Source organism: Strongylocentrotus purpuratus, unplaced genomic scaffold (assembly GCF_000002235.5).
Source record: "Strongylocentrotus purpuratus isolate Spur 01 unplaced genomic scaffold, Spur_5.0 spur5_scaffold_8, whole genome shotgun sequence".
Taxonomy (NCBI): domain Eukaryota; kingdom Metazoa; phylum Echinodermata; class Echinoidea; order Camarodonta; family Strongylocentrotidae; genus Strongylocentrotus; species Strongylocentrotus purpuratus.
The window spans coordinates 16,529,772-16,556,707 of record NW_022145614.1 but is presented as its reverse complement, the minus strand read 5'-3'; the positions used below and the strand labels follow the sequence as shown (position 1 = coordinate 16,556,707).

The 26,936-nt window shown below is 36.7% G+C and overlaps 1 protein-coding gene across 1 annotated transcript; it reads left to right on the top strand.

The window, feature by feature from the left end:
* Positions 1–4,691: 4,691 nt before the first annotated feature.
* LOC577401 (NXPE family member 3) lies at positions 4,692–23,489 on the top strand. The gene is made up of 6 exons (XM_777632.4): positions 4,692–4,838; positions 10,965–11,233; positions 11,972–12,109; positions 19,784–20,359; positions 21,524–21,696; positions 22,567–23,489. The coding sequence occupies exons 3-6, from the start codon at positions 11,972–11,974 to the stop codon at positions 23,408–23,410; spliced, it is 1,731 nt and encodes a 576-aa protein (XP_782725.3). The 5' UTR covers positions 4,692–4,838; positions 10,965–11,233; the 3' UTR covers positions 23,411–23,489.
* The last annotated feature ends 3,447 nt before the right edge of the window (positions 23,490–26,936 follow it).

Genomic DNA, 26,936 nt, shown 5'->3' with positions numbered 1-26,936 from the left:
TTGTTGTTGTTGTTTGTTTCACTTTATTATGTTTGTTAACATACTAATTTGCAATTTGGCCTGTGAAGCCCGTACCCTTACGTAGATTTTTTGTTAACGTAGTGATGCTCTATCTGTAGTATGATGACACTACTTACACACACATAACGAAAGTCATTTTTTTCTGTTAAACTTGTGAATATTAGTTGAGCACGGAATTTATCCAGTGCCAAGCGTATTATTTTGAAACTGTAATGATTGTTCCTCGGGTGTGTATATATTTACATTAGTATAATCACATTTCCTTTACCTTGTTCATATGTAAATTGATCAAAGTATTCTTAGACTAGTAAAATAAGATGTATACAGAGTACGGAATATGTAATGACATGTATATAAGATGACGAAATATTCCAAATGTACAGTTTTTGTACGCTTAACAAATAAAGATCAAGCTTGTTTCCTCTGAAAAGACGTTTGCATTGTATTTCTGTTTGACGTTATATAATCTCTTTGTATTGATATAATTGATTTCAAACGTGTTTAAATAATTTGATTACACAAAACGAAAACAAAAGTATATCTCTCCAAAAAATGGTCATTTAAAAAAATGAGAATTTTCTAGATACAATCTTCTCTTTTCTCCCTTTCCATGTTTTATTAAATTTGCTTTATTTTGGTATTAAGTTCTGTACCATAGATCAATATACGTTGAAAATATTCGATTTGCGATTATGAGAAGCGAAACAAATCAATTAGATCCAGACAGAACAAGCGCTTCGTAAAAAGTGAATACGTGGCGTCTTGTAAGCCTTTACAATAGAAGTAAAACAATAAAAAAGTTCCTGGTGATGCAGAAAAACATCTCTCTACCCTTTACCATTCCTCCTCACCCACCCCCTATTTTCTCTTCCTCTCCCTCTTTCTTCTTTTCCCCTTTTACCCTCACTAAATCCCATCTACTACTACGACTACTGTACATGTATCAATAAAGTCTGCCATTTCCCTGTCAATTACAGACATGTGTTTAACGCCCACACACGGCCAGATCTCCTATTAAACTAAAGGTGCATAAGTTTGCCTTTGAACCGTAGGACATTGCATAAACCCTTGATTTGACCATAGCTAATACACATGGTAACAAATCACAAGTTTGGCACACTTAAAACTCACTTTTATAAAGACTACACCCCGTACGCGTTGCAAAGGAAGCTTCGTAAAATATCACCAAAACAATACAAAAGCAAATTATAGGATGCAAAATGTCAAAGACGAAGCTTATTTTGAAAGAAAGGTTGTTACATTGGCCCTCAAGGTGTGTCAGTGTACCCTTGTAGGGGTGTAAAATGCGGAACAAATAGTGCACCCTTTTTTATGATGCAGCCATTGTACCGACTCATATCAGTAAAGGAGATATGTATGAAATTATTTTGTATATAATTTCATATAATGTGAAACCTCGTTAAAAGGTATAGACCAGTTTTGGAAACGCCCCCTCCCCCCTCTCAAAAATGAAATGGAAGCTCTTATTACTAATCATGTGAAAGAATACGTTTTGACTGTGATGATACAAATTTTGCCGGGAAACCACCTACTTGAATTGATATATTTGGTAAATTATCACGTAGTCCCATATACATCTTTCTGTGTACAGTGCTTGTAACTTTACCAAGACTGGGCCAAATTTCGTATCATTTTGATGATTTCACAGTACACACCAATACTTATATGCTAGATAATCAACCTTTTCTGATCGATTCCACAATTTTTCTTTCACAATACAATCGCACGACCAGAACTGGTCTATATATCTTTAATAGTGCATGTGTAAGAGCGGCTACGTGTGGAATGGACCCATCTTTCTTCAATCTATTATTCATGAACCTGAGTAATTTCCACGAAATTAATGTAGAAAAATGAATACAAATATATATATATATTTCACTATTCTAACATTTTATGAAAATATGCAAGCATGTTTTCACTCTCTAAGAATACGATAGGAGCATACAGGTCTTTTCTGTTTGTGAATTTTTGTTTCGTTTTGTGCTTGTATGTTTGTTTTGTTTTCTTTTTTTCACAATGCGTGTAGATGTTCATCCATTACAATTTTATATTCCACACTTTTCAAACTGTTGAAAAAACTTCTCTCCTTAGGGGTGAGGCACTGACGTCACAATAGACACCTGAACAGCTGAGTAGCCGGTCATAGATTTCAGGTCACGAGATCTGATGCACCCATGTCACATGTCACGACTACGGATGACAATAAATATTGCCAAGAAATTATTCTTTTTGTGTTTCCACATACTGCACTTACTGTCAGCAAGAAGCAACTATTTTCTTCTTAATACCCTTTTTTTTTTTCTTGTCTCGTTTCTTCTTCTTCTTCTTCTTCTTCTTCTTCTTCGTCGTAGTCGTCCTTCATTTTCGTCTTCTTCTTTCTTCTTTCTTCTTACGCTTCTTCTTCTTTTCATCATCTCCTTATTCTCCTTCTTTGAAAACAAATGACAAGGACTGCCAAAATAAAGAACGAGTTTTTTCTTCTTCATCGATTTTTCTTTCTGTACATATAAATCCATCCATCCGTTTTACCATCTGTCCACTTAATCAGATTTCCCCCATTTTTTTAAATTTTGCTTTGATCAAAACCAATTTTTTAACATCCTCTTTTTAATACCGAAATACATATTTGTTATTGTTTTTATTGAGATTGAGATTTGGTCATATTTAAGCAACGTCCGAATTTATTTAAACTTTTAATTTATTACCATCTAAAAAAAGAATTATTCGATTTTATAGAAGAGAAGTTAGATTGGATAATACAACGCAGTTCGTCTATTGAAGTTTGTACTCGAATGCATGGGGAGACAATGGTAAACCGTAAATCCATTCAATCAATCTAAATACATATAATTCAAAGGCTTTCAGTTTTCAAAAATAAACATGCATAATGCATCATGCACCTGATGGCATACCGTGGAGTGAGGGGGAAACACCGCCAGGGAGGTTTTTCAATGGGGGTGTTGCTCATGATTTAAAGAAAAATATTTATATTTGACATGCTAGGGAATGTAAATTCAGTGATATGAAAGAAGATAAAGGGGAAAGGGTCATATCTTCTTATCTCCATTGATCAAAACAAACAAATAATAGGGCGAAATAAGGTGGACTCCGACAAAGAAATCGTATATCAATAGTGCATGGTAGTCGATTGCTACAGGTATGTTCATTGTACCCCATCGCTTCATGTCTTGACACCCACCTCTTTGTTTCAAGGAGATTTAACGGATTTAATTGGATTGCTAGAACTTTTCATTCAATATTTCGGTTGTTAACAAGCAGAGGCAGTGGGTAAGAACACACTTCTTTAATTCTGTAAGAGTTGTACATGTGGGCGTGTGTGTGTGTGTGTGCGTGTGTGTGTGTGTGTGTGTAAAGCATAACGATATCAGTCTTCTTGCGGGAAATTTGTTGAAATTACAGTAACCCATGCAAAATGTGTATCCAAGAAATTGCTCTAAGACTGATTATTTAATTTCATCCTAAAAAACCTCTTTTACTGCTGTAGCAAAAAGGAAACGAAGACGGGGACATAATATAAATCTTCTGAAAGAGAAGATATTGGTTTAAGACAAAATTAAGCTGGGGATAAACGTAATACAACCTTTGTTAATGGTATAAATTGAAAAATTACTTTCCTAATTTCCTTTCGCTTATATAATCATGTTTTTCTTTATGTGACGGAATATGCCATAATTATGAAAGCCTGCACATTTTATTGTCTATGTCGATAGGGGGCGACAAACACTCTAGAGCAAAACATCAAGTTGACAACCATGATATCATGGAAAATCGGTACGAGGCAGTCTTACAAGAAACGTGGTGAATAGGAAGAAAAATTTGAACCACCACCAGCAGCAAACTACCAAACAAACAAAAACAGATGACCCGTTCGTCATGTTTCGGAGCTTACATTAGGCCAAATTATGCAAGGAAAGCGTTTATTTTTCCCCTTCTGAAAAAAGTCGAAACTTAAGATAGGCCCAACTACCTCAACAACTGAGCCAGCCGCTGAATGGCCCTACGTGTTATCAGTGTCTGTGATATTGTGTAATATTGAAGCCCTAAAATAATTGCGCTTCAAAATGATAATGAAGTGCCTCAAAAAAGTAAAAATCTTTGAGTGACCGGTTATACAATAAACATTTTTTACAATAGACTGTAGTGTAATGGAAATCCTGATATACAATCCAAATTTGAAATGCTGACATAAAAACTATGATGTCATGCACTAATTGTATTGTGTGATTAACGCACTAAATGGCCCACTTTTTAAAGTGTCTTGCATGCCATTGGAAGAGGAGTGGGGGTACATTGGGGTACATGACAAAACATGCTAACCATGACATATGTTTGAAATAAGTAACATTTTAATCAAATGTGATGAAACATTGATGTAACCCCTTTTGGAAAGTAGTTCTTCACTACGTTAATAATAACAAACTAGCTAGATTAGGGAGAGTATGTCGCTCCAAGGAAAGAGTGGCCCTTTATCGTACTGCTATTTTCAATTATCTGTTGGTACTTGGCTTCACGGAGTACTTCGTCTTTATAAAGATTCTCTTCATTCCGGAGCAACGTACGTACGGACGTACTACGCAGTATATCACACCCCATTATGACACACGCCTGTGACGTAATGCATACTCATGTCGCCGCTTAACGAGTTGCCAATATAAACAGGTTCATTCGATGGAGAGATACCAGCGCAGCTAGAGGCCAGAGTCCCTACTGTCTGCAACATTGAAAGTTCGTGCTGTTATGATTTACTGGGTACCGGTATATTCCACCCAAAGGTAAGAATTTGTGGTTGTCATATTTGTGGTTGTCATATTTGATGTCATTGAATGTGAGAGTGTGAATTTGTCGATAAAGACTTGTCACCCAGCCGCGGTATAGGTATATATGCGATATCAGCTCTTGGCCATCTATTATAAGGCCTTTTGTCTTTTGATTGATCGTTTTCAGTATATATTGTAATATTGTAATATATATGCAAGTCAGAAAAGAGGCGTTTTCCTGCCACTACCACACAAACTAAGCACACCTTGTTCATTCAAAAGATTTGTATCATAATATAAAGTATGTCAGAGGTCGTGTTTAACTTGTAGCGAACACACCTAATCTGGAGGGGGCGTCCAAAAAAGAAGTCATTTTGACGAAAAATAGATCAATAATTTAAGGACACCTTGATCCACCATGAATTTGATGACATATGAAAGAAATTAATTTATCCACAGTTTGATACTAATATCAACAGAATTGGGATTAACACTTTGGAGACGACGGGCTTCTACAGAAGCCGAGCGAGTTGTTAAGTCTGTGACGACACTTTTTTTTTTTTTTTTTTGGTCACCTTTTTTAGTTCAGCCATGTGAATATTTTTTTTTTTTTTATAATTAAAAAAAAAAAAAAAAATCCAAAGGGAGGGATTTTAGGGGGGTTATGGGGGGGGGGGGGGTTACACACATAAAATACCAAAGGGGCGGGGGGTTAAACCATCTTCCAAATTATATTGTGAATAATTCAGATTCCGACGTCGACGATTATAATATATATATCATTATGATAATAGAATATAAAAAGGCAAACATTAACCACAAACAGTTTAACAATCAAAGAGATTTATCATAGTTATTGTCTATATGGTGGAAAAATAACCATGTATATATCCTGATATTCCGATAGATCCACAACAATTATTGTCCCTATACATGAAACCTAAATATGGGTGCACTCAGTGCAGTATGTATAAAATATGAATACCTATTGAAGGCAGTATGAGATCAGTATGAATAAACATGCAATATATTACGACATGTGAGTATAAATAGAAAAGAGACTTTTTCATTTAATTTGAGAAAGAGATGGCTATTGTAAGAAATTAAATATACGTGTCCTATAATAAAAACAGATATATTTTTGATCATTTCCTACAATCAAATAGAACAGAAATAAGATACAAGTGATACATTTTTTACATTTTATATATTATTCAGCAGACGGATTGAGTACGGAACAAAAGAGTTCAGGTACCTCGAAGTGCGGGATTTCTTTGACTGCCACCTTTTACCACTTATTAACTTGAGATAATTACCATTCAGGGGGTGACTGGAATCCCTTAACAGCTTGACAGCCGTTTCCACTGCTTTGTTTCTGCAAACCTCATCAAAATCCATTGGTCTATCTATTATTTTGGCTGCTTGTTTGACAATGGTTTTGAGTTTTCCTTGATCTTTCTTTCTAGCACTATTGTACCACACTACAGAGTCATATGTCATTATACTTTCAACTACGGATCGATAAAAGAGTGACAATATGGTCCTATCAACATGGTATGAACGCAGCTTGCGCAGAAAGTGCATTCGCTGGCTCCCTTTTGTTGCGAGGGCTTTTGTATGCCCACTCCAGACCAGTTCATTGTCAATGTTTGTACCCAAATATTTGTAAGAAGTAACAATTTCAATATCTTGCCCTTTAATGCTTACAGGGTGGTCACTTGGTTTGCTTTCTACTTTGGTCTTGAAATCAAATAGGATCTCTTTAGTTTTCTGCACATTCAGTTCTAGATAGTTTTCCACACACCATGAGTTGAAGTTTTGTACACAATCTCTGTAATCATTTTCATCATTCTGTAAAAAATAACGGTTTTTAATTCAAAATATCACCAATAAATCATGTTTTTATCCTAAATTGGCGATGTAACCGAAATTGCTCCGTCACAGGGGAAACAATCGCTGTGCGCGGGCTCGCTCTCAAAGGGTTAATTAACATCGAAAATTTAGGATAAAAACATGATTTATTGGTGATATAATTGGAGAAGTGCCTTTTTTGTAACTTTCCAGGAATTCGCCCATGCTCAAGGACAATAATCATTAAAGGAGAGGCTTGTGTCTCTTTTCAGTGAAAGTTAAAGCAACCCAAAGTTATCGATTTGATTTCCACAAAAACGACATTTTTGCCCCACATGTGTAATAACTGCATTCATATACGTGTATTTCTTTTAGTGTATTGAGGACGTAATTGGTGTGTTCACATCGAGTTTTTAAGATAACTTTTAATTAAACCCCCTAATCACCATAATCATAATGGTCTCAAAAGATCGATAATTAAAGTACCTTCAAAATATATCAATTTCATTGAGTTATGTCATTAGAGGGAAGGCCTTGGAGTGGTTCAGAGGTTATCTTACAAACAAAAAACAATTTGTTATAATTCAAAACCATAAATCGTGTGAAAGAGAAGTCAGTTATGCGGGGCCGCAGGGTTCGATCCTCGGTTCACTACTCTTTTTATCATCAATGTCAACGACTTCTTATCTATGATATTTTTATCTATATTAAACTATGATATTCTTGCCTGGGGTAATTGCAGTAGATCTAACCTAAATAAAATACACCTCTTGCAAAAAAGAGCAATGAGATTGATTTTAAATAAAAGATATCGTGCTTACACCAACCTGTTATTCCTCCAAAGCAAATCCCTGAAAATTCATGAATTATACTCCTACAATCTTGGTAATTTTATGTATCAACTTGAGATAAACGATCTACCAACAAAATTAACGTAAATGTCTATTCAAAAACAGAAAATTCATAGCTACCAGCTCATAGTCAGCTTCATAGTCGAAGCATTTTCGTCCCCCTCGCACAAAAACATTTACTTTACCAAAAACATTTATACTGGACCCATACTTTGGAATTCACTCACCCCGGCTCTCAAATCAACCCCCACACTTATAAGTTTAAACGTAAACTCAAGCATTTCCTGTTGAATACCTACGACAAACATCATACTTAAACAAGTCGCACCTAACATCTGATTTTCATTCTTTCTCATTACTCACCGCACTCTCTGGAAATACTGTTTACCAACGGTCAAAGATGGCTTTATCCCTATGCTAATCCTTCCCTGATAATATCTGCCCTTCCCTTTAGCTCTCTCCCTTTTCTTTTCGTTCCCGCTTGTCTTGCTATCCCTTGTTTTATTTGTTGGTGCTTTTTGTCTTCTTCTTCCATTTTTGTCTTACTTTCCATTCTCGTTAATCATCTTTTCTTACCGTACGTACCTGTTCTCTTTTCTTTATTGGTTTCCTTGCTAGTATTCTTCGTTTCCACACCAGTAGTGCTAAAATAAGCACTGATCCTTTTATATAATTGATATATATTTGGTTATGCTGAGGAAAGCACAGAACTCTTCCCTTTTTCCCCTCAATATTGTTTACGCTATGTTGAGTAAAATATGTCACTTAACGATAACCCTCGTATAATCATATGCTTTTGTAAATATCTTATGTTTATTCAGATACCCTAATTTATATACGAACCTCTAACTGGGACCTACATACCACTCCAACAAAGCATAGATAGTCAATGCTAATGCGTATATTGACCTCCAGCGCTGTACTACGTGCTAATAGGCAGCAATTGCACACATGAATAGTCAATACACACAAATACACACAATGAAGACGATGTGGCTGTAAGCAAATTTGACAGTAGACTCACTATTTGAATTTTCAAATTATTCTTTCTAACATCAATAAGTTGAAAAAATTGTATGTTACTGCTATTTAGGTGTCATCAATTGTCACTAAAGTACCGATTTTGAGTGAAATTAGTTGAGTTTTGTCCAGTGGTGTTTGAAATGTGAACAGGTTTTTAATAATACACAGCCAGGATAGTAATGCAGCTATGTGTGCATAATACAAGCTTTGCTTTCTATAGTAGATCCCCACTATATTTATCTTTTTTTGCAATGTATCTATCACACTTATGATTGTATATTTTGTTATAACTATTACCATGTACATGAATATTGCCATGTTCATTATGTTCAATTATGTTATCTTCGATAAAGTGGAAACAATAAACTTGAAACTTAAAATATAAATTTTGGCCGAAAAGGTGCTTTTTGGAGACTATAATTTTGGACAGTATCTCGGTATATTAACTGGACAAAAGTGATTGGACATTTTGTAGAGCAGAAATGTCAAAGGATTTGGTGTGCTGAATGCAATTGATAAGTACTTTTTCTGTACTGTGTGATGTTTTAGGAAATGTGGTAGTCCCCCACATTCCCAGCAAATGCTCTCTCCCTGCACCCGATCCGTAAAGATAGAAATGGTTCCCAAGACACCTTTTGTTGTACAAAATTGGAGAGAGTGTGAGTTTTAAAAATTACTCAAGTGGACCTTTTATTATTTACACAATTTCTTGCTGTCTTCTGCTTTGAAATCACTGGAACAAAGAAATGTAACAATGTAAATCTAGAAACCCTATTCAGTAAAGGATGAAGCCTTTTTATACAGATAGTTCTTCTCCCGAAGTTAATGGAATGCCTAATCTCAGGGCTTCTCAGGAGTAATGCATAGTCATGTCGCCACTAAACAAGTTGCCGATATAATTATGTTACCGAGTGTGCGAAAAACAACTTCACTTGAAGAGAGATACCAGCGTTCTTGTTGTTATGTTTACTGGGTTCCAGTATATTCCATCCAAAGGTAAGAATTTGTGGGTGTCATGTTTGATGTTATTGAATGTGAGAGTGTGAATTTGTCGATGGAGACTTATCACACATCCGCGGTATAGGTATTTATGCGATATCAGTTCCTGGTCATGTATTTATTTATAAAGCCTGTTGTCTTTTGATTAAACGTTTTAAGTCAATTTTTGTTGCTATTGTGATGTTTTCCTGGCATCTAATAACACAATGGAGACCATAAAAATCAGTGCACGATAACGTCTTTTAAAATCAAGTAACTGTAACAGGCACATCACATTTTCACTTGGCAGCCAAAGGGGGGGGGGGGCCCTAACCACCCCCGCCCCCGTAGATCCGGCCCTGTTGCACCATAGTGAATACCCTCATGCGCTGCATCGACCATAACATACTCACACCTGTGTATTATTTGTAAAGTAATCTAATCAAATAAAGCCTTCAAGTGGTGAGTTTTCTCTTCTGTTAATACTTTGCTGCGCTTTTCGATTGATATTGGAAGAAGATAAACAATATGTTCATGTACTGTTTTCAAGACTTGGTGAAAATTATAATTTAAATATATTTTTGTCTTCTTTTTCAGAAAGATGTACTGAGAACATATTTATGAAGTATATGTATATATGAATGTTTTATGTATCATCATCTTAATATGTCTAGATTTCACTAGAATTAAGTTGATTTTATTACACATTTTTACAATATTCAACGTTTAGGCAAAACGTTTTCGGAGAATGTTTAATGTGATATTCATGCTCCTTTGTAGTAAATAAAAGTTATCTGAGACGTTGTTGTATTATTTGTAAAGTAATCTAATCAAATAAAGCCTTCAAGTGGTGAGTTTTCCCTTCTGATAATACTTTGCTGCGCTTTTCGATTGATATTGGAAGAAGATAAAGAATATGTTCATGTACTGTTTTCAAGACTTGGTGAAAATTATAATATAAATATATTTTTGTCTTCTTTTTCAGAAAGATGTACTGAGAACATATTTATGAAGTATATGTATATATGAATGTTTTATTTCACTAGAATTAAGTTGATTTTATTACACATTTTTACAATATTCAACGTTTAGGCAAAACGTTTTCGGAGAATGTTTAATGTGATATTCATGCTCCTTTGTAGTAAATAAAAGTTATCTGAGACGTTGTGATACATATAGATTTTGTTATATTTTTGTCGGTAGTCTAATCATGATGATAGATGTTTAATTTTTTTGGATTAAATCAGTATAGTAGCTTTGTCATTTCAATATGCGATATATGGAATGTTAGTTATGTCCTTATCATGTTTTATTAGAATCGAAGCTGTGAAGTACATTTATGTTCATTGAAGTTTTTCACTCAGATCATTTACAGTTCATTGTTTCTTTGTAGAATAGTAAAACCCAAAATGTATTTTCTCTTTTATTTGCATTACAGTACAATAATTGGGTCAATATCTGCCGGAGAGTCCTCGAACGCTTCTTGGTGGTCATCATCCACTGCTTCTGCACCTAGATTGAGGAACAGTCTCCCTGTGTTTTTCCGCTCTTGTGATGCGCTATCCACTTTCAATACCCAACTAAAGACATGCCTATGATACATGCTCTTGTTAAGGTTGTTCCCGCAGGTGTTACAATCTACTAGTTTTACACCTACTTCAACAACTTCGAAAATCGGACCCCGATTGTTGCAGTTCTACTTTTGAGGTAATTATTCGGATTTTTTAATGACTGATATACTAGATCCCCTTATCATACAGTTTGTTTGAGTCTCTCTAAGCCAACCATATCTATGTAGAAATCGGTAAAAATTTGTTAGATTTTTTCGAACTTGTTTCTATAAACAATACCTTAACTCGCAATATATACATGTACATGTAAGACATAATTATCTTACATGTGACATTTATTCCCATGTCAAGAGTTCTAGACAATCAGCATGTATTTTTATTCTTATCAAGATTGTCTTTTAGCGTAAGTATATTGTTATGCATTGCATATATTATACCTGTATGTATTACGAACCTAATGAATATTCATATATGTTAAAGTTCATGATGGATAAGAGCAGAGGACTGAATCGTAAAGGGTTGATATTTTTAAATAAAAAAACATGTGACCGTCTCTACAGGTACATTATTGTTTTTGTTATGATTTCATCATTATCATTATATATCATGTATATATTATACATATTATCATTATATCATTAGTATTAGTATAATATTATCTTCATTATTATCATCATCATCAATTATATGATGATTATTGCGATGATGGAGATTACAATTATCATTATTGTTATTATGATTATTTATCATGAATATTATTATCATTATTATTATTATTATTATTATTATTATTATTATTATTATTATTATTATTATTATTATTATTATTATTATTATTATTATTATTATTATTATTATTATTATTATGTTATAGATGGCATCAAGTACTGGATACACCCTTGTATTATTTGTGTTGCTTTTTGCAAACATTATAATCATTAATTTGTGGTGGAACCAAGACGTTTTATATATGAAACGTTTTGCTACAGTACAACCTCTGCCGATTCCAAAGGTAAGAATGTTTGGGTAGGGTCTATTTCATACTTCATCATATTAATTTGACAACGGACCACCGGGTACAAATAATAATAAAAGTAGGTTATTGAATGAACACTCCATGAACTCTGTATACCACGGATTTAGCATGGCTGCTTTAGCAACTCCAGTTCTGGTAAAAACAAGAAAACTAATTCTCACAGAATCAAACAAAACTTACACTGAATGTTCAAGATTACAAATGAATGACATGTGCCAAACAATTTTGGAGAAAAATGTATACTGGATAAGTAATGAGCATAGAAAGACAACGAAATCAAGGTAGTACTAGCCCCGACACCATGTGTGTTGTCCCATATATAGCGTTCTGTGTACAGTGCTAGTTACTTTACCAAGACTCGGCCACAATTATTATGATTTTGATGACTCCAGAACCTTGCAGGGCACACCAATACTTACATGCTACATGATCAACTGTTTCTGATCCATTCCACACCTTTTCTTTCACAATGCAATCGCATTACCAGAACTCGCCTTTATCTTTAACGTCATTTGGGTCGATCGAGTGTGCCAATTGTAGATTAGAGTGACTCGGTAAGATTGTTGAAGGTTGATGAAAAAACAGTAATTTGTGTATGAAATGTACTTATATTCCTTCTACTGTACTTACCCTCTAACAGGCAAAAAATCCTGAGAAAATTCTCAAACCGCAAAGATTTTTATGTTTTTCTTTGAAGGTGTCACTGTGCAACACCCTCTATTTATGATTAACAGTAAATTCTCCCCACCATTTTTGAATTTTCCCAACCGATTTTCCTTGAAAACAAGACATATAAAGACAGGCTTTAAAAATCTGTGAACACTTAAAAGTCTGGAATTATATATAGAGTCGATTCATTGCTCCGTGACGATGTACATTCACCTAAAATGTAATTAAATTGTAATAATATATTTGGGAGAATTAAGGAATCAATCAGATCAGTTTTTCCCCAATTTTTTCATTAATAATGCTCCGTTTTCACTCAATACATTGTCAAAAAAAGAAAGAAAAAGAAAAAAAATCATAAAAAAGAGTAATCGTAACAAGATAAGGAGGAGGGACCTTGTGCTACAGCAGGGGCGGATCTAGCTTTTTGCTAAGGGGGGGGGGGGTTGACCAATAATGACGATGCGGAGCATCGTCCACGAGCCGCGAAGCGGCGATCCGATTTTTTTGGGGGTGTTTATTTGAACCCCGTAAGTGATGTTTTCCTGGCATCTATTACACAATGGAGACCATAAAAAGCAGTGCATGAACACGTCCGTATTACACCCCCATGTATGGTAATTTACCCTGTATGCCAACTTTTTTGCATGATTCAAACATACCTTCCAGTAAAAAAAGATGCGAGACTGGATTGCCGCAACTTCTTTGCCCTGTTTGCTTCCATATTGCTTGTCACTACACTCAGACCAGACTGATAAAAAAGTGAGCAACTTGAACAAGTAATCCAGGAAATGAGCAGCCCAGCTCAGCGTGCGTTGCCAGGTTAAATCTTCACAAAATCCCCACCCAAACGACACTTAAAATATCCCCAAAGTTGCCAAATTTTGACAGAAAATCCCCAAATTCGTTTTTCATAAAACTCAATATTATTTTCATTCCCAAATATTTATTTTTCATCCCCAAAGACTTCAACAATCCCCCAATTTTTTTTTTTTTTTTTTAATGTGGGGATTTTGGGGATGAGAATCGGCAACGCTGGCCTAGCTTGTCACTTCGGCAGTGGCCCGTGTCCTCAAAAAAGCTGATGGGGGGGGGGGGGCAAGGGACTCTGTGACATTTGTTCGCCCAACCCCCCCCCCCTCCCCCCAAAAAGAAATAATAATAATAATAATAATAATAATAATAATAATAATAATAATAATAATAAATGAAATAAATACATAGAAATAGAATAAAATAAAATTACAAGTTTTAAAAAAAAGATAAGATTTTAAAAAATGGTCCCCGGATTTTTTTTTTTGGGGGGGGTTGCAACCCCCCCAATCCCCCCTCTAGATCCGCTTCTGGCTACAGTTCTGCAATCTTAGATTTGAATGTATTAACACTAGTGGACGATTTAATACGAGGAGGAGTGTGTGGTTGGCCTTTGCGTTTCTATACTTGAATGATCTTTTGAGGTAATTATTTTGTTCTCGGTTTGGGTAATTTTTATTTGAGCTCCAATTCGGGAAGGGAAGGAATGGGTTATCAACTCAAATTTATTTCTTAAATATTCAGGGGTTAGATTATCCATAATTTTATACATAAGAACAAAGGAATGATGATTTCTTCTTTTTCCAAGAGTTGCCAATTAAGAGCATTATGCACTTCCAAAACAGAGACATGAGATTCAGATTTTATTTGAATTATAATACGGCCTGCCGTATTTTATTATTTTGGAGGCGATCTGTATATTTCCTGAAAGCTGCACTGTAAATAACATCACAACGATCAAAATACCAAAGGATCAGTGAGCTATACATTAATTTCAGTACCGATTCACTAAGGAATTGCCTTAGTCTTCCTAGAAAGCTTACCTTTGTAAACCAGGTTCAAATTCTCAATCATGACTTCATCATCATAAATATATAGGCCTACATCTATTTTGGTTTCATTTACAGCAAAAACCTGTATATCATTTGATTTTACAAATGTCCTCACTTCTTCTTTATGTTTTAGAAGACTATTAACATTTAATTGAGCAATCTTAAGACCATTACCATGCAATTCACGCTAGTATAAACCACTAGAGGTATCCATTCTTTGTTTGTTTGCTTTAGCATGCGGACATACAGAAAGGTAATTCCTTAAGAAAACAAATGTTGCATTGTCATGCAGCCAAAGAGATCCTCTGACGGATCATCATAGATTTGGGAGGAAATACCAGCACAAATGATGTGAAGCCATTGGTTACATTTCGTACACTTCAATCCCTTTTGATTATTTTGTACAGGTTACATACAACAGACACATGGGTATTTGTAGACGTTAAAGACCATACGTAAACAATTCACATAACAATTTATAAAAAAAAAAGAATTTTAAAAAAATACAGTCAGTTCGAGTCGTTCAAATTACTTTTTTTTTAAATCGGTTAGGAATAAGGAGATCAACTGATCGTAGACCATGCTATTGTATCTGCAAAGAAATAATTCACTTATATAGCAGTGCATGATGAGTGGTGTGAAAAAGAGAATTTGTCCGGTATTTTCAAACGTTGGTTGTCATTCGAAGCACTGACCCGTTTGTCGAGAGCTGTCTGTCTGTCTGCCCGATAAACGCGCCCACATGTCGCGAAGATGTAATGGTTACTCGACGAATGGGTCACTGTATCCTTCCTCGGGCTTAGTGATGCGTGAACCACAGACTAGCTATATATACACACAGGAACTGTCAGGGGCATTTACACTGTCGTCCAAACACGCCAAAAAACCAACAAAAAAGCCAAACCGGAGCCTGACCGCGATGTTACAAAGGGCAACTACGCTTTACCGGCAGAAATGCCAAGCCCGAAACATTCCACATCAAAGTGTGATCTTTTGGCGTGTTTTGGCGTGTTTTGGCGTGTTTGGCAAGTATAAACGCTCGCAGTTGTAACATCGCGATGTTAGGTCACGTGACTTTAGGAGCGGAGCTAGATGTCGTCCTTGAAGAAAATGATAGAACGATAAATACAAAGAATAACATCAGAGAAGGTGATTGAAGGAAGAAACAAGAAGAACATAAGAAAAAACAGAAAGAGAAAGTGATAACATGATAAAAAAAAAAACGAAGAATAACATAAGAGAAGGTGATAGAAGGAAGAAACAAAGAATAACATAAGGAATAACATAAGGAAAAACAGAAAGAAAAAGTGATAGAAAGTAATAAAAGGAAGAAACAAAGAATAACATATGGAAAGACAGAAAGAAAAAATGATAAAGAATAGATAATGGAAAGATAGAAGATGAAAGATGGAAAAACAAGGAATAACATAAGAGATATAACAAAAGAAACAAAAAGTTCACTGGACTGCAGCAGCATGCACAGCATAAAACAGCTGATCGAAGGAGGTTTTTGCATCGGAGTGCCGCGCATGCGCATTACCAACTGAAACACGCCAAAACATCACTGATCTTTTCAGTCGGTGATATTTCAGCACAAGTGTAAACGGGTGCGCGAAACATCAAGATTTTAGGAAATAAGGTATTTGACAGTATAATTGCGCCTAATAAGGAGCTTACGCACGTTGTAATAGCTCCAATTAAGTTGGCATAAAATTATCATTACAAAGGCATGAACTTTAGGCCACTTAAAAATCTCTCCTCCAACAAAAGAGGAGGGGCAAACTGAAAAATTATAGAGAGGATCCATCCCCACCAGATTAGTGTAAAGACGAGCGTTTAGTTCATTCTCACAGGATGAATAATGACGAAGAATTCAGGATTTGCTCACTTTGTGAAGGTCACCTTCCGTTAAAATAGTTATTCGCTTTTTTCGTACGTTTTGATATGGCGAGGATCCGGCCATCTTGAGTCCATAATGCCTCCACCTTTTCCATGCATGTACTTCGTTTTCACTTTCCAGAAAAGCTCCGTTCGTCTTCTTGTCAGACTTTCAAGGATATAACTTGCCTCATCCTGACGATGGCGCAGTTTTCTCCTATTTTTGTAGATTTTGTCTCTTACATGGTAACGTGTGAACTTTACAATCACATCTCTATTTCTCTTCTCTTTACTCTGACCCAATCTATGGCTTCTGTCAATTTCCCTGGCGTCTAAATCAAGGTCTAAATTCTCGGCAGCGTTTTCGTTCACTAATTCCTCTTTTATTCCGTTCAATATCGAGGAATTTCTTTTAGAGTATTGTTCTGACTCGTCCTGTTGATCTAATCACGCTTGCATATTTGTTTCTTAAACAGTTATATGAGTATCTCTCGCCTGCAATTCGAAGTCAATATATTCGCGTAAGATTTCTGAAACTTTCTTCGTAATTATTGGTTTAATTTCTTCTATCAAAGCTTTCTTAAGTACACTCACCAGCTTATTTTTCAAAGTTGTGCTCTGTTCAGTTCATCCCTTAAATGCTATTCGTAAGGTCTCCAGCTTGGTGTTCAAGTTGCGAGTTGTAGTCATTTTAGCGGAGGATGGTACATCTGTATACAGTTCTCCAAAAATCCAAAGATTAGATGAAAATCAAGTCCAAGAACATCAACATAAGGAGGTGAATCTTTAGCACTGGTAATTAAGAGTCAGACGCGTACGCAGGGGGGTGTTTGGGGGGTTAACCCCCCCCCTTTGGTATTTTTATGTGTGTAAACCCCCCTAAAAAAAACCTAAACCCCCCCCCCCCCCCCCCCCCCCCCCCTTTGGATTTTTTTTTTTTTTTTTTTTTTTTAAATTATTAAAAAAAAAAAAAAAAAAAAAAAAAAATTACCTCCATGGCTGACCTAAGAAAGGTGACCTTACCCCCCCCCCCAACGGAGCAAAATGTCAAATTTTCAAATTTCGAGACCAAAAAAAAAAAAAAAAAGTGTTCTCTTACCCCCCCCCCCCCCCCCCCCCCCCCCCCCCCCCCCCCGCTTATTCAGCGGTCGGTTGAGTCGTTGCGAAAAAAAAAAAAGTGTCCGCTTACCCCCCCCCCCCCCCCCCCCCCCCCCCCCCCCCCCCCCCACTGAGCGACTTTTTGGCCGGCGCAATTTTCAAATTTTCCTGAGTCGTTGCGAAATTTTGGAGCCGATTTTAAACCCCCCCCCCCCCCTTGAAAAAATCCGGCGTACGCCACTGTTAAGAGTACTTATATGGCAAATTACACTGACATGCACGCTATATCGAGGGAGAATATATACGGTCTGTCGGTTTGATGGCGCTTTTAAAAACACGTCAGTTCATGTCAAATATGAATGAATTTCAATTGGGGATTATTCATTCCGTAAATCATTAGCTGGATTAATAATCTTCCAATATGCTTGTGGCTGATTAATTTTAAGATTTCTTAATTCACGTGGATTTTTATATCAAAGTTGATATGAGCTGAAAGAATAGCTTTTTATACATTTTCTTGACTTTGGTACATTCCTTTCCAATACTATCAGATATGTCAATCTTCCTATTATGTTTAAGATGAAAATACTGAGCCTTTAACCGAGCACAATTTGCATCAAACCATGGTTTATCATTACAACCAAATCTACAAGGTTTATGATTTCCATAGGCTTTTACCATTCCACTATTTTAGCCGCCGTAAGGTAAATATTTTGTTATAAACAAGTTACATTATTGATTGATTCCTGATCAACCTGAATGTCGTGACCCTCCAAACGATCAACAGCATTATGTATATTTTCAACTAGACTTTGATCGATGTTATCAATAAAATCTTTAGCAGAATTTACACTCCATTTAATTTTTGTTGTTGATCCCGAATCTGTTTTCACGTTTTCTTCACTTTAACGTTTTTCATATTTGCTTTCGGTATTCAATCTTATTACAATGGGATTGTGTCTAAAATAAGCGCAAAATAAGCGCGAAACTTTGCAAAATTATATTGTACTTTTTAATGAATTATATCCTGTTAATTGACAAATCATTGCTGTATCAATAAAAACTGCTAAACTTCCTTCCCCCTCTCCATTCTCTCCTGTTTCTAGCACTCTCTCTCTCTCTCTCTCTCTTTCTCTCTCTCTCTCTCTCTCACCTCTCTCTCTCTCCTATTCTCTCTCTTTCTCTTTCTCAAATTCCTTCTCTCCTACTTTATCCTTCACTCTTTCTATTTGTTTCTATTATAACGATTTGAAATCGCTGGCCCTGCTTACAAACCGATCAGCATAAACCATGAATATTAAAAGTATATCTATATTTTGCTATTGTAAGTGTTAACTTATTTTCTGTCAATTTGAAGTAATTTTCCAGTGTTTCACTGTGTTTTGCTGATCTTTTCTTTTTGTGGGATATGTGTTCACGCTTGGATGAGCAGGAGGCACTGTTTGCGTGAGTGCAAAATTCGACTTGAGCCAAAGTTGCTTATGTGATGTTTGAATAAAACAATTGGGATTTGGGTATTAATTCGGTATTTGCAGATCCAAATAACATCCCTAACTAAATTGATCATGCAACACATATCAATATCGAATATCAAATATCAACCAACATTTTGTGCGCGCGTCGGTGTGTGTGTGTGTCACTTTGCTTCCGCAAAAAGCATATGCAATGCATTTCATTTGATACATTCAATTCATTCTCTCACTCCGCTAATCCTAACATAATACATACTGTAGGCATCACTCTGGCGCAAGTCGATTTTTGCACTCTCGCAAATAATGCCTCTTGTTCATCCAAGCATGAACACATATCACACCAAAATGATACCAAATGATTTGGGATAACACACTCTTTCATAAGATGAATGATAATTTACTGTTAATGGATGATTTTTTTAAATAATTAACAATTTTCTAGGTGTAAACTTTTTTTTTTTTGACTCACACGGTATAGTGGACAAAGTACTGGGTATAGACCAAATGAAGTTATACGATGTAGGTATTGGGCCAAAATGCATTGGACCAAATGGTAATGCAAGAAATAGAGAGGGTACAATAAAGTTTAAGTCTCTCCTCATGATTCTTCTCCCATTTCACCTTGTTGTTCCCCCATAATGAATTTACACATGATTTTTGTATTTCTATAGGGGGTGACATCTGGCAACCTGTACAATGCATCGCCTGCTGAACCTGAAACTTCGCATAGCCATCCTTTATGTCCGAATCGGAAACTGAGAAATATTCCCCATTTCTCGTATCCCCCCGCTACACCAAGGCAATGGGCTACACATATGGACACGACAAGCGGTACCTTGAGCCGATTCACCATCGTCAATGACAAGGAATCTTATTCCGTATGCGACCAACTCGAACTCTTAATCGAAGCACGGAACGGCTACGATGAGCCCAAGACTTACGGTGGAGATTTCTTTAGCGCCAAGATCTTCACTCAAAACGGGTCTTTTATTGCAGGCTCGGGGACAGATGGAGAGGTTCTTGACCTTGGTAATGGGAATTATAGCGCCTTCTTCACTCTAAAGTGGGCCGGGACTGTCCGTATCAATGTCACTTTGATTGTCCCGAGTGAAGCTGTTTTTGAACAACAAAACCTGAAGGAAACATTGCAGCCTCTTGTCAATTATCTGGGGAAATTCAGCAAGAAGATAGATGGAAAAGATGTAACAGAAGAAGTGAGATGTGGTAACGTGCCCGTTTACAGATTGGTAATTCATTGAGCATTATTTTGTTATCCCCGTTGCACACGAAGCATCATTTGTTGACGTTGGATTGCGACATCAAGTAAAGCAAATCATTGCGTTGAATAATTTGTCGGTGTAAACTAAGCTTCAGGTCATGACGCAATCGAAATAACGCCTCGTGTGCGGCGGGCAAATGAATATTCATTTATTCAGGAATGATGAATACACCTGTTTACTAACATTCAAATTCTATGCATACTTTTTTAAACAAATGTTGTTCTTGCCCGATGCTTTCCCGACATAACAGCAAGTAATGTATGCAGACGGTATACCAAGCATTGCCGTTCATTCATTAATAACCGGTTAATGGAATACCTCTTCACTAGGGCCCCAAACCAAAACATATATATCTTAACCCCCTCAAAAATAAATGAATTAAATACATAATTCAGAAAGAAAATCTAATAATTGTTAAGGTGTATCTTTTGTCACCCGAAGAATCAACAAGAATGCAACATCATATCATTGTGAAGGGGAAGCGTTACTGATAACAAAAAAATTGTGGGCATATTGCCTCTAAGCTATGGAATAGTATCCCTCATAATGTAAGGCAAGATTAGACAGTTCAAGAATTCAAAACTGCTCTTGAAACATATTTATGTCATTGATATTTGTATTCATTAGTCAAAATTAATTTCCTGCAGCTTTTCTATCTTTCTTACTTTTCCTAAGCGCAATGAGACGTTTTCCCCCAAAACACGAGCGCAATCAATTTAAAAAAAAAGTCATCTTGGGCGAACATTACAATGATGTAATACGTAATGATTTCTATATAATAATAATCATAGAAGCCTAATAGTCCACTCCAATAGTCCACTCCAAATTTTATTAAACCGAAACTGAAATTCTTTATGCCCAAATGATCGTGAGCCCGGCTGATCGTGTTGCTCTATCCCTTATTGTTGAACGCCAAACAAGGTAACAACAACTCCCATCTTAACGTCTTTTGGTATGACGCGGCCGGGGTTCGAACCCACAACCTCCAAGTTGTGAGGCGGACGCTCTAATGATATTGAAATTACTCTTGAATTGATTTCTCGAAAGTAGATGCGATCGTGTATAATGTTGTATTCATGAATATTGTTCCGTTACTATATTATGGTGTTTGTGTGTTCTCACCTAATACAGACGTCCATATGCAACCTATCTAATCCTTATGTGGGATTAACATGGTACTGTCAGAAACCTAATTCAAGCCTTCTCTCTTGCGCCGATTGGACGGAAGTTACGTCACTTCCTTATGATACCAACAAAATGATCGAAGACCAAGCTTACAGCAGGAGGTCGTCTGTAGTTCATCGGTAAGTGCTATGGGCGTAGCCACGGGGATACAAGGGGCACGTTGAATTGCAAGAAATAAAATAAAATATTTAAGATATGTATAGGGTAATTTCAGCAAAAGGACGAAGGAGAGGGGGAGGACGAGAAGAGCTGATACTAATACCCCTTTTTATACTGTTGACTTGTATAACAATTCATTTACCAATCAAAATCTGTGTCTACCCCCCCCCCCCCTCCCCCCGCCCATGATGTCACTGCCAATCGAATACCAGGAGCCACGCTGCACCGTCGTGTAAGCTCGTCTGGACATTTGAGGTTAAAGTTGATTACTAAAATAATAAATATTTGATCAAATTTCAAAAATTGTAACGAATTCAAACAATTAAATGGTGAAGGCCTTTTTTTCAAGAGGTTTTTTGTATTCTTATGTATCCCGAAAATGGTAACATCTCCCTGACAACGACATTTGTAAAACACGATAAGACATTCGATTTTGTTTGTTTTGTCTTCGGTTTTCTGTGGTATGGCTTGATAACTGATAATTTGAGAACAATAGTTTTCTTAAAAATCTGCAGTAAATTGGTGCAAGGGAACACCCTACTGACAAGAAAGGTTTCTGTCAAGTCTACTTCCGTTTGGGCAAGAAAAGATCCCACATTTTTGCCTTTTTGTTCTTGCCCTTGTCAATTTGAAAGGAAGTGTATACTTGTCGAGACCCAAGATGTTGTCTTTTCACAGCAGATACAGTGGGAAACACTTTGTCGAGATGCAGGGTGGTGTCTCCTTTTCTTTCTTCTTATCCTGGGAAAGCTGACAAGATCCGTTTCCCCACCCTTCCCTTTTAAATTAACTCTCCATTTATTTGTCCTTTTCCTCCATGTTTCATCTAGCCCTGCAGCTCCAATCGTGGGCCTTCCCAATCACGTGACAGTAAACAGCGAATCTGATGACTTTATAAATGAACAAGTGGATCGTCTACCGGTGTGTGGCCAACAACATGCCCGCTTTCAAGTTATACCGTGGGTGGCGGGCTTCTACCGGAATAAACGTTGGTTTCCTCCCACTTGCAAAGTGAAACTCTTCACCGGTAAGGAGTGCAAGAAGTGTCTGGCCAACAAGAACATCTACATTTACGGTGATTCTACCATCAGACAAGCGTATTCTCAATTGGTTAAATTAAGTGGGGCCAAATACCCCGCAGGACAATTTATAGGTCCTGTTGATACATACGTAGCTGAACACAACATTCATTTGCATTACAGCTTCCATAACATTCCTATACTTCACAAAAACTTCTGGCATAAATTAAGTATCCTTCGATTCGTTACAAATGAACTGGATGCCATCGGGTCTAATGAGACCGTTGTCGTTGTCATAAGTCTCTGGGCACATTTTCAAGCTGTTACCAGGCCGTTATACGAGCAGCGGATCAAGTCCATTGCTGATGCCGCCCGGAGGCTACTCAACAGAAACCCCACGGCAGTTGTCATGTTTAAGGGTGGAAATACCCAAAATCCTTACGGGTCGAGGGTCCAGTATGCAAATGATCACTACGCACGAGACAATGAAGAAGCCCTGAGACGCATCCTCAAGTCTTATCCAAAGATACAGTTTATTGATGCTTGGGATATGAGTAGAGGACAACTTGCCCCTGCTGATACTCATCCTCCGGAACCTCATTTGTCAAACTTAATCGATCAAATTCTGACAATAGCTTGCCCTAGATCTATTTGAGCGCAGCAGAGTAACGTTGAGTACTGGGGGGTGTTTCACAAAGATCCTAAGTCGAACTTAGCTCAAAGTTGGACTTAAATATTATGGAGAGCCATTTGTAGCCTCATAATGAAAAATATTCAAAAACAAAAATTTAAGTTTTTTAGACTTTTTATAAGTTCCACATCAAGAACATGAAATTTCCCATGATAACAGAAAATATGAATGATTTGAATCAACATTTTATGCCTTTTAAAATAACTTTAAAAAAATATTTTCAAGGATGCTAACGGCTTTCCATAATTTGTATGTCCAACTCAGAGATAAGTTCAACTTAGGATCTTTGTGAAACACCCCCCTGGTCCTGTAATTTAAGAAAGTACAGTGGGACCTCGTTTTAAGAAAGAACACTGTTCTAAAAATAACTCTCATTGTACAGGTTATACAATCTTCACGTCTTTTGAGTTACACGTACATTTGTGAATTATCAAGTCCTAATTTCCAAAGGGTCGGGTGTAACGTTTGTGAAATACAGCCGTCTTATCGCCACAGTATTTGGTCCAATTTCTGAAGAAAAAAACCTATATATATATACAGTAAATCTACGTAAAGCCGCGTCCCGACACGACAATCTTTACTACGACATAAAATCACAAGAGTCCGTAAAAAGCTGGCGATAAATACTTCGCCATTGTGTGGGCATATTTTCACAAATGTATATGTAAAAAGAGAAGCCTTGTCTCAAGAACCATCTTTGACAGATTTCGTGAAAATGTGGGGGGGGGGGGCAGAGTTTCGTGTAACCCGACAACGTAAAGAACCCGAATTTTCGTGCATGTATATTTTCACGAAAGGGCGTGTAACGCGACAACCCGACCCGACGCGAACATCTGATGGAACGAAGTAAGCCTACTTCATGGATATATGTTCAGTGATGTGACCCTGGCCCCGGGTTTATAGGGTTAAATTTGTAGAACTTGGCACATTGGCATTGATTTATTTGTCGGTAATTGGTGGCTTGCTTTGTCGGTAACCTCAGGCCTCTACACCCCCACTGAAAAAGGTACAAGCCCCTTGTCTGCCCTCATCTTGAGTATACGGTTCCAGCGTCTGGGATCCTTACAACATCTCGGATATCCAAGATCTTGAAAAGAACCAGTGCCGGGATCAGCACATTACAGTGGTCTGCTCTGTCTACAAAGCGGTTTGCAAGCAAGTGTTTTTTCTGCCTTTCCTTGAAAGACCTTTATTTCTTCAACAAATCACGAGCTCAAAAGAACCATGACACGACCCTCCAGATGCATCGACCCAAAAGCGACATAGACAAGTTTGCATTTGCCTAATGCCGCTGTACAAGAATTAATGGAACTGCCTTCCAGCGATTGTAGTGCATGCTGACAGTCCAGAGAACTGCCAGGAACTCCTGAGGCATCTCATGCCCTTATCCCACTAAAAAAAAACATCTGTCTTCCTTTCACCACTTGTAATCCTTAGTTCATCTTCGTGATCGGCTACATAACCCTTTGAAGATTAACAGAAGAAGATATATCGAGGACCATGAAAGTATTATTTATTTGTTCTGATGTGACTTGTATATGATTTATATCCATATAACATTAATTAAAAGTGGTTCCTCTATGGCCACCATTTCTTTCTCTCTTCCTATATCTCTCTTTTTCTGTCTCCCTCTCTGTCTCTCCCTCTACCCTCTCTCTGTCTTCTTCTCATTCTGCTGTTTCCCCCTTTTTCTGTTTGTCACTTTCTCATTCTTATTTTTTTATGTATCATCCTCATCTTGTCATTCTGCTACTGTTTCGGATTTTTTTTGTCTCGTTAATTGTTTGTTTCTTTTGTCTGTCATGTTTTTTTTATTCCGTAATTTTTTTCAAAATTTTTAGTTACAAATGTATAAAGTTTAATTATTATTGTGCAAACCTACACCGAAAAAGCTTTCAAGTAGGTTCGTTTTTTTCATTTACTGTAACCAAATAATTTGCATTACAATGACTAAAAAACAATGTCAAATTTATTTCAATGCTCATTTTAAAGAAGTACTCCTAAAACTCAGTATATACCTGTGCTTTCCATAGATATATAGCATGTTGATAATCAAATTAATCATATGGATTTTTTTTTTTTAAATATCTAAATTTCTAAATTTGTTGTAAAATTTTACAACTGAAAAATGTGTGTTCAAGAGGCCGCAGCCCCCCCCCCCATACACTTGATACCTTTCTTTTCATGGTGTAATATAATAATAATAACACATAAGATTTATAAGGTGCCAAATCCACTTAACAATCAAATGCTCAAGGCGCAGCTTATGTCATGTTGCATTTAAAAAGATCATCATAGAAAGAAAAAAAAATTATAAATGAGTTCATAAATGTTAATAAAATAATTTGATACTGCTTAATTATTCTCTTTTTTTTCTTATTTTGTGAAAGATATATGATAATGTAGGCACTCTGTAATCATAATGATGACTGAGGTGTGATAGTGCTGATGCAGTCTAAGAAATTTAGGATTGAGTAATTGGTGTTCACCCTTGTATTTTTTTTAGATCTGGCATCAGCAGGATAGACTTAATCTTTCCTAATGTGGGAGTGTCGTAGTCGAGTGGTTTAAGGTGCTTGACTAGAGATGCGAAGATCGAGGGTTCGAATCCCGACACGGCACTAATATCCGTTGGCAAGATATTTACCTGCACTTGCTACTCTCCACCGAGGTGTTAAATGGATACCCGGTAGGATGCGAAAGTTCATATGGTTGGACGAGCAAGTGTGCGCTTGTTAAATGGCGACTGGCTGGGATGATCCCTAGGGAGTGGAAAATGTGCATACATTATCTGCGGTTAAGCCTGAATACGATGACCGGGGTAATAATATATATCTGTATTGCGCCTAGGCACATCGTTGGATCGATGTATTGAGCGCTTTCTAAAAACGGAATGTTATTATGATTATTATCATTAGAAGAGGGAAATGTATGAAGAGAGTTGGCAGGACAAAAGTATAAACGCAGTTTAAAAATGGTCTACAATAGATAGAGGGGTAGGGGCAGGGGTTGGGGAGCAAATCATTAAAATAAGTTGTTGTCAAGATGGCAGGTTAATAAGGCCTACATCTACATGTATGTAGATTTCAGTATTGGAAAGGCGTCCTGGATTGAAAATTTCACTGTATGCGGGGGGAGAGGAGCATATTAACAAAAACAAATCAGTGGCGTTGAGTGCAAAATTGAAATTTCATTGCGAAGGGGGCACATTATGAAAGATCATTGAAGCATATTGCTCCGGTTGTCTCATTTTCGCTCGCTGGACCATTGCCAGCACAAACGTAGCTAGTTCGACGGCACAACCAAACTAGAATGTTCCACTAACGTTGCAGGGTGTATGCCATTGGGTGAACCGGGTGTGCGGAAATGGTGTGTGGAGGAGGGGAAGTGAGAGTGTTCGTGTGTGTTTGGTAATTGTATGTGTGTCAACAATTAAAGACTAATAATGACAGATGGCTAATTATAAATCTACAATGACGAGTAAACTGCC

Bases quoted from the DNA above. Each gene is read 5' to 3' on its own strand.
- LOC577401 (XM_777632.4), top strand. From the start codon at position 11,972: ATGGCATCAAGTACTGGATACACCCTTGTATTATTTGTGTTGCTTTTT. The intron at 12,110-19,783 runs GTAAGAATGTTT...GTATTTCTATAG, and splicing joins AACCTCTGCCGATTCCAAAG to GGGGTGACATCTGGCAACCT. The intron at 20,360-21,523 runs GTAATTCATTGA...CACCTAATACAG, and splicing joins ACGTGCCCGTTTACAGATTG to ACGTCCATATGCAACCTATC.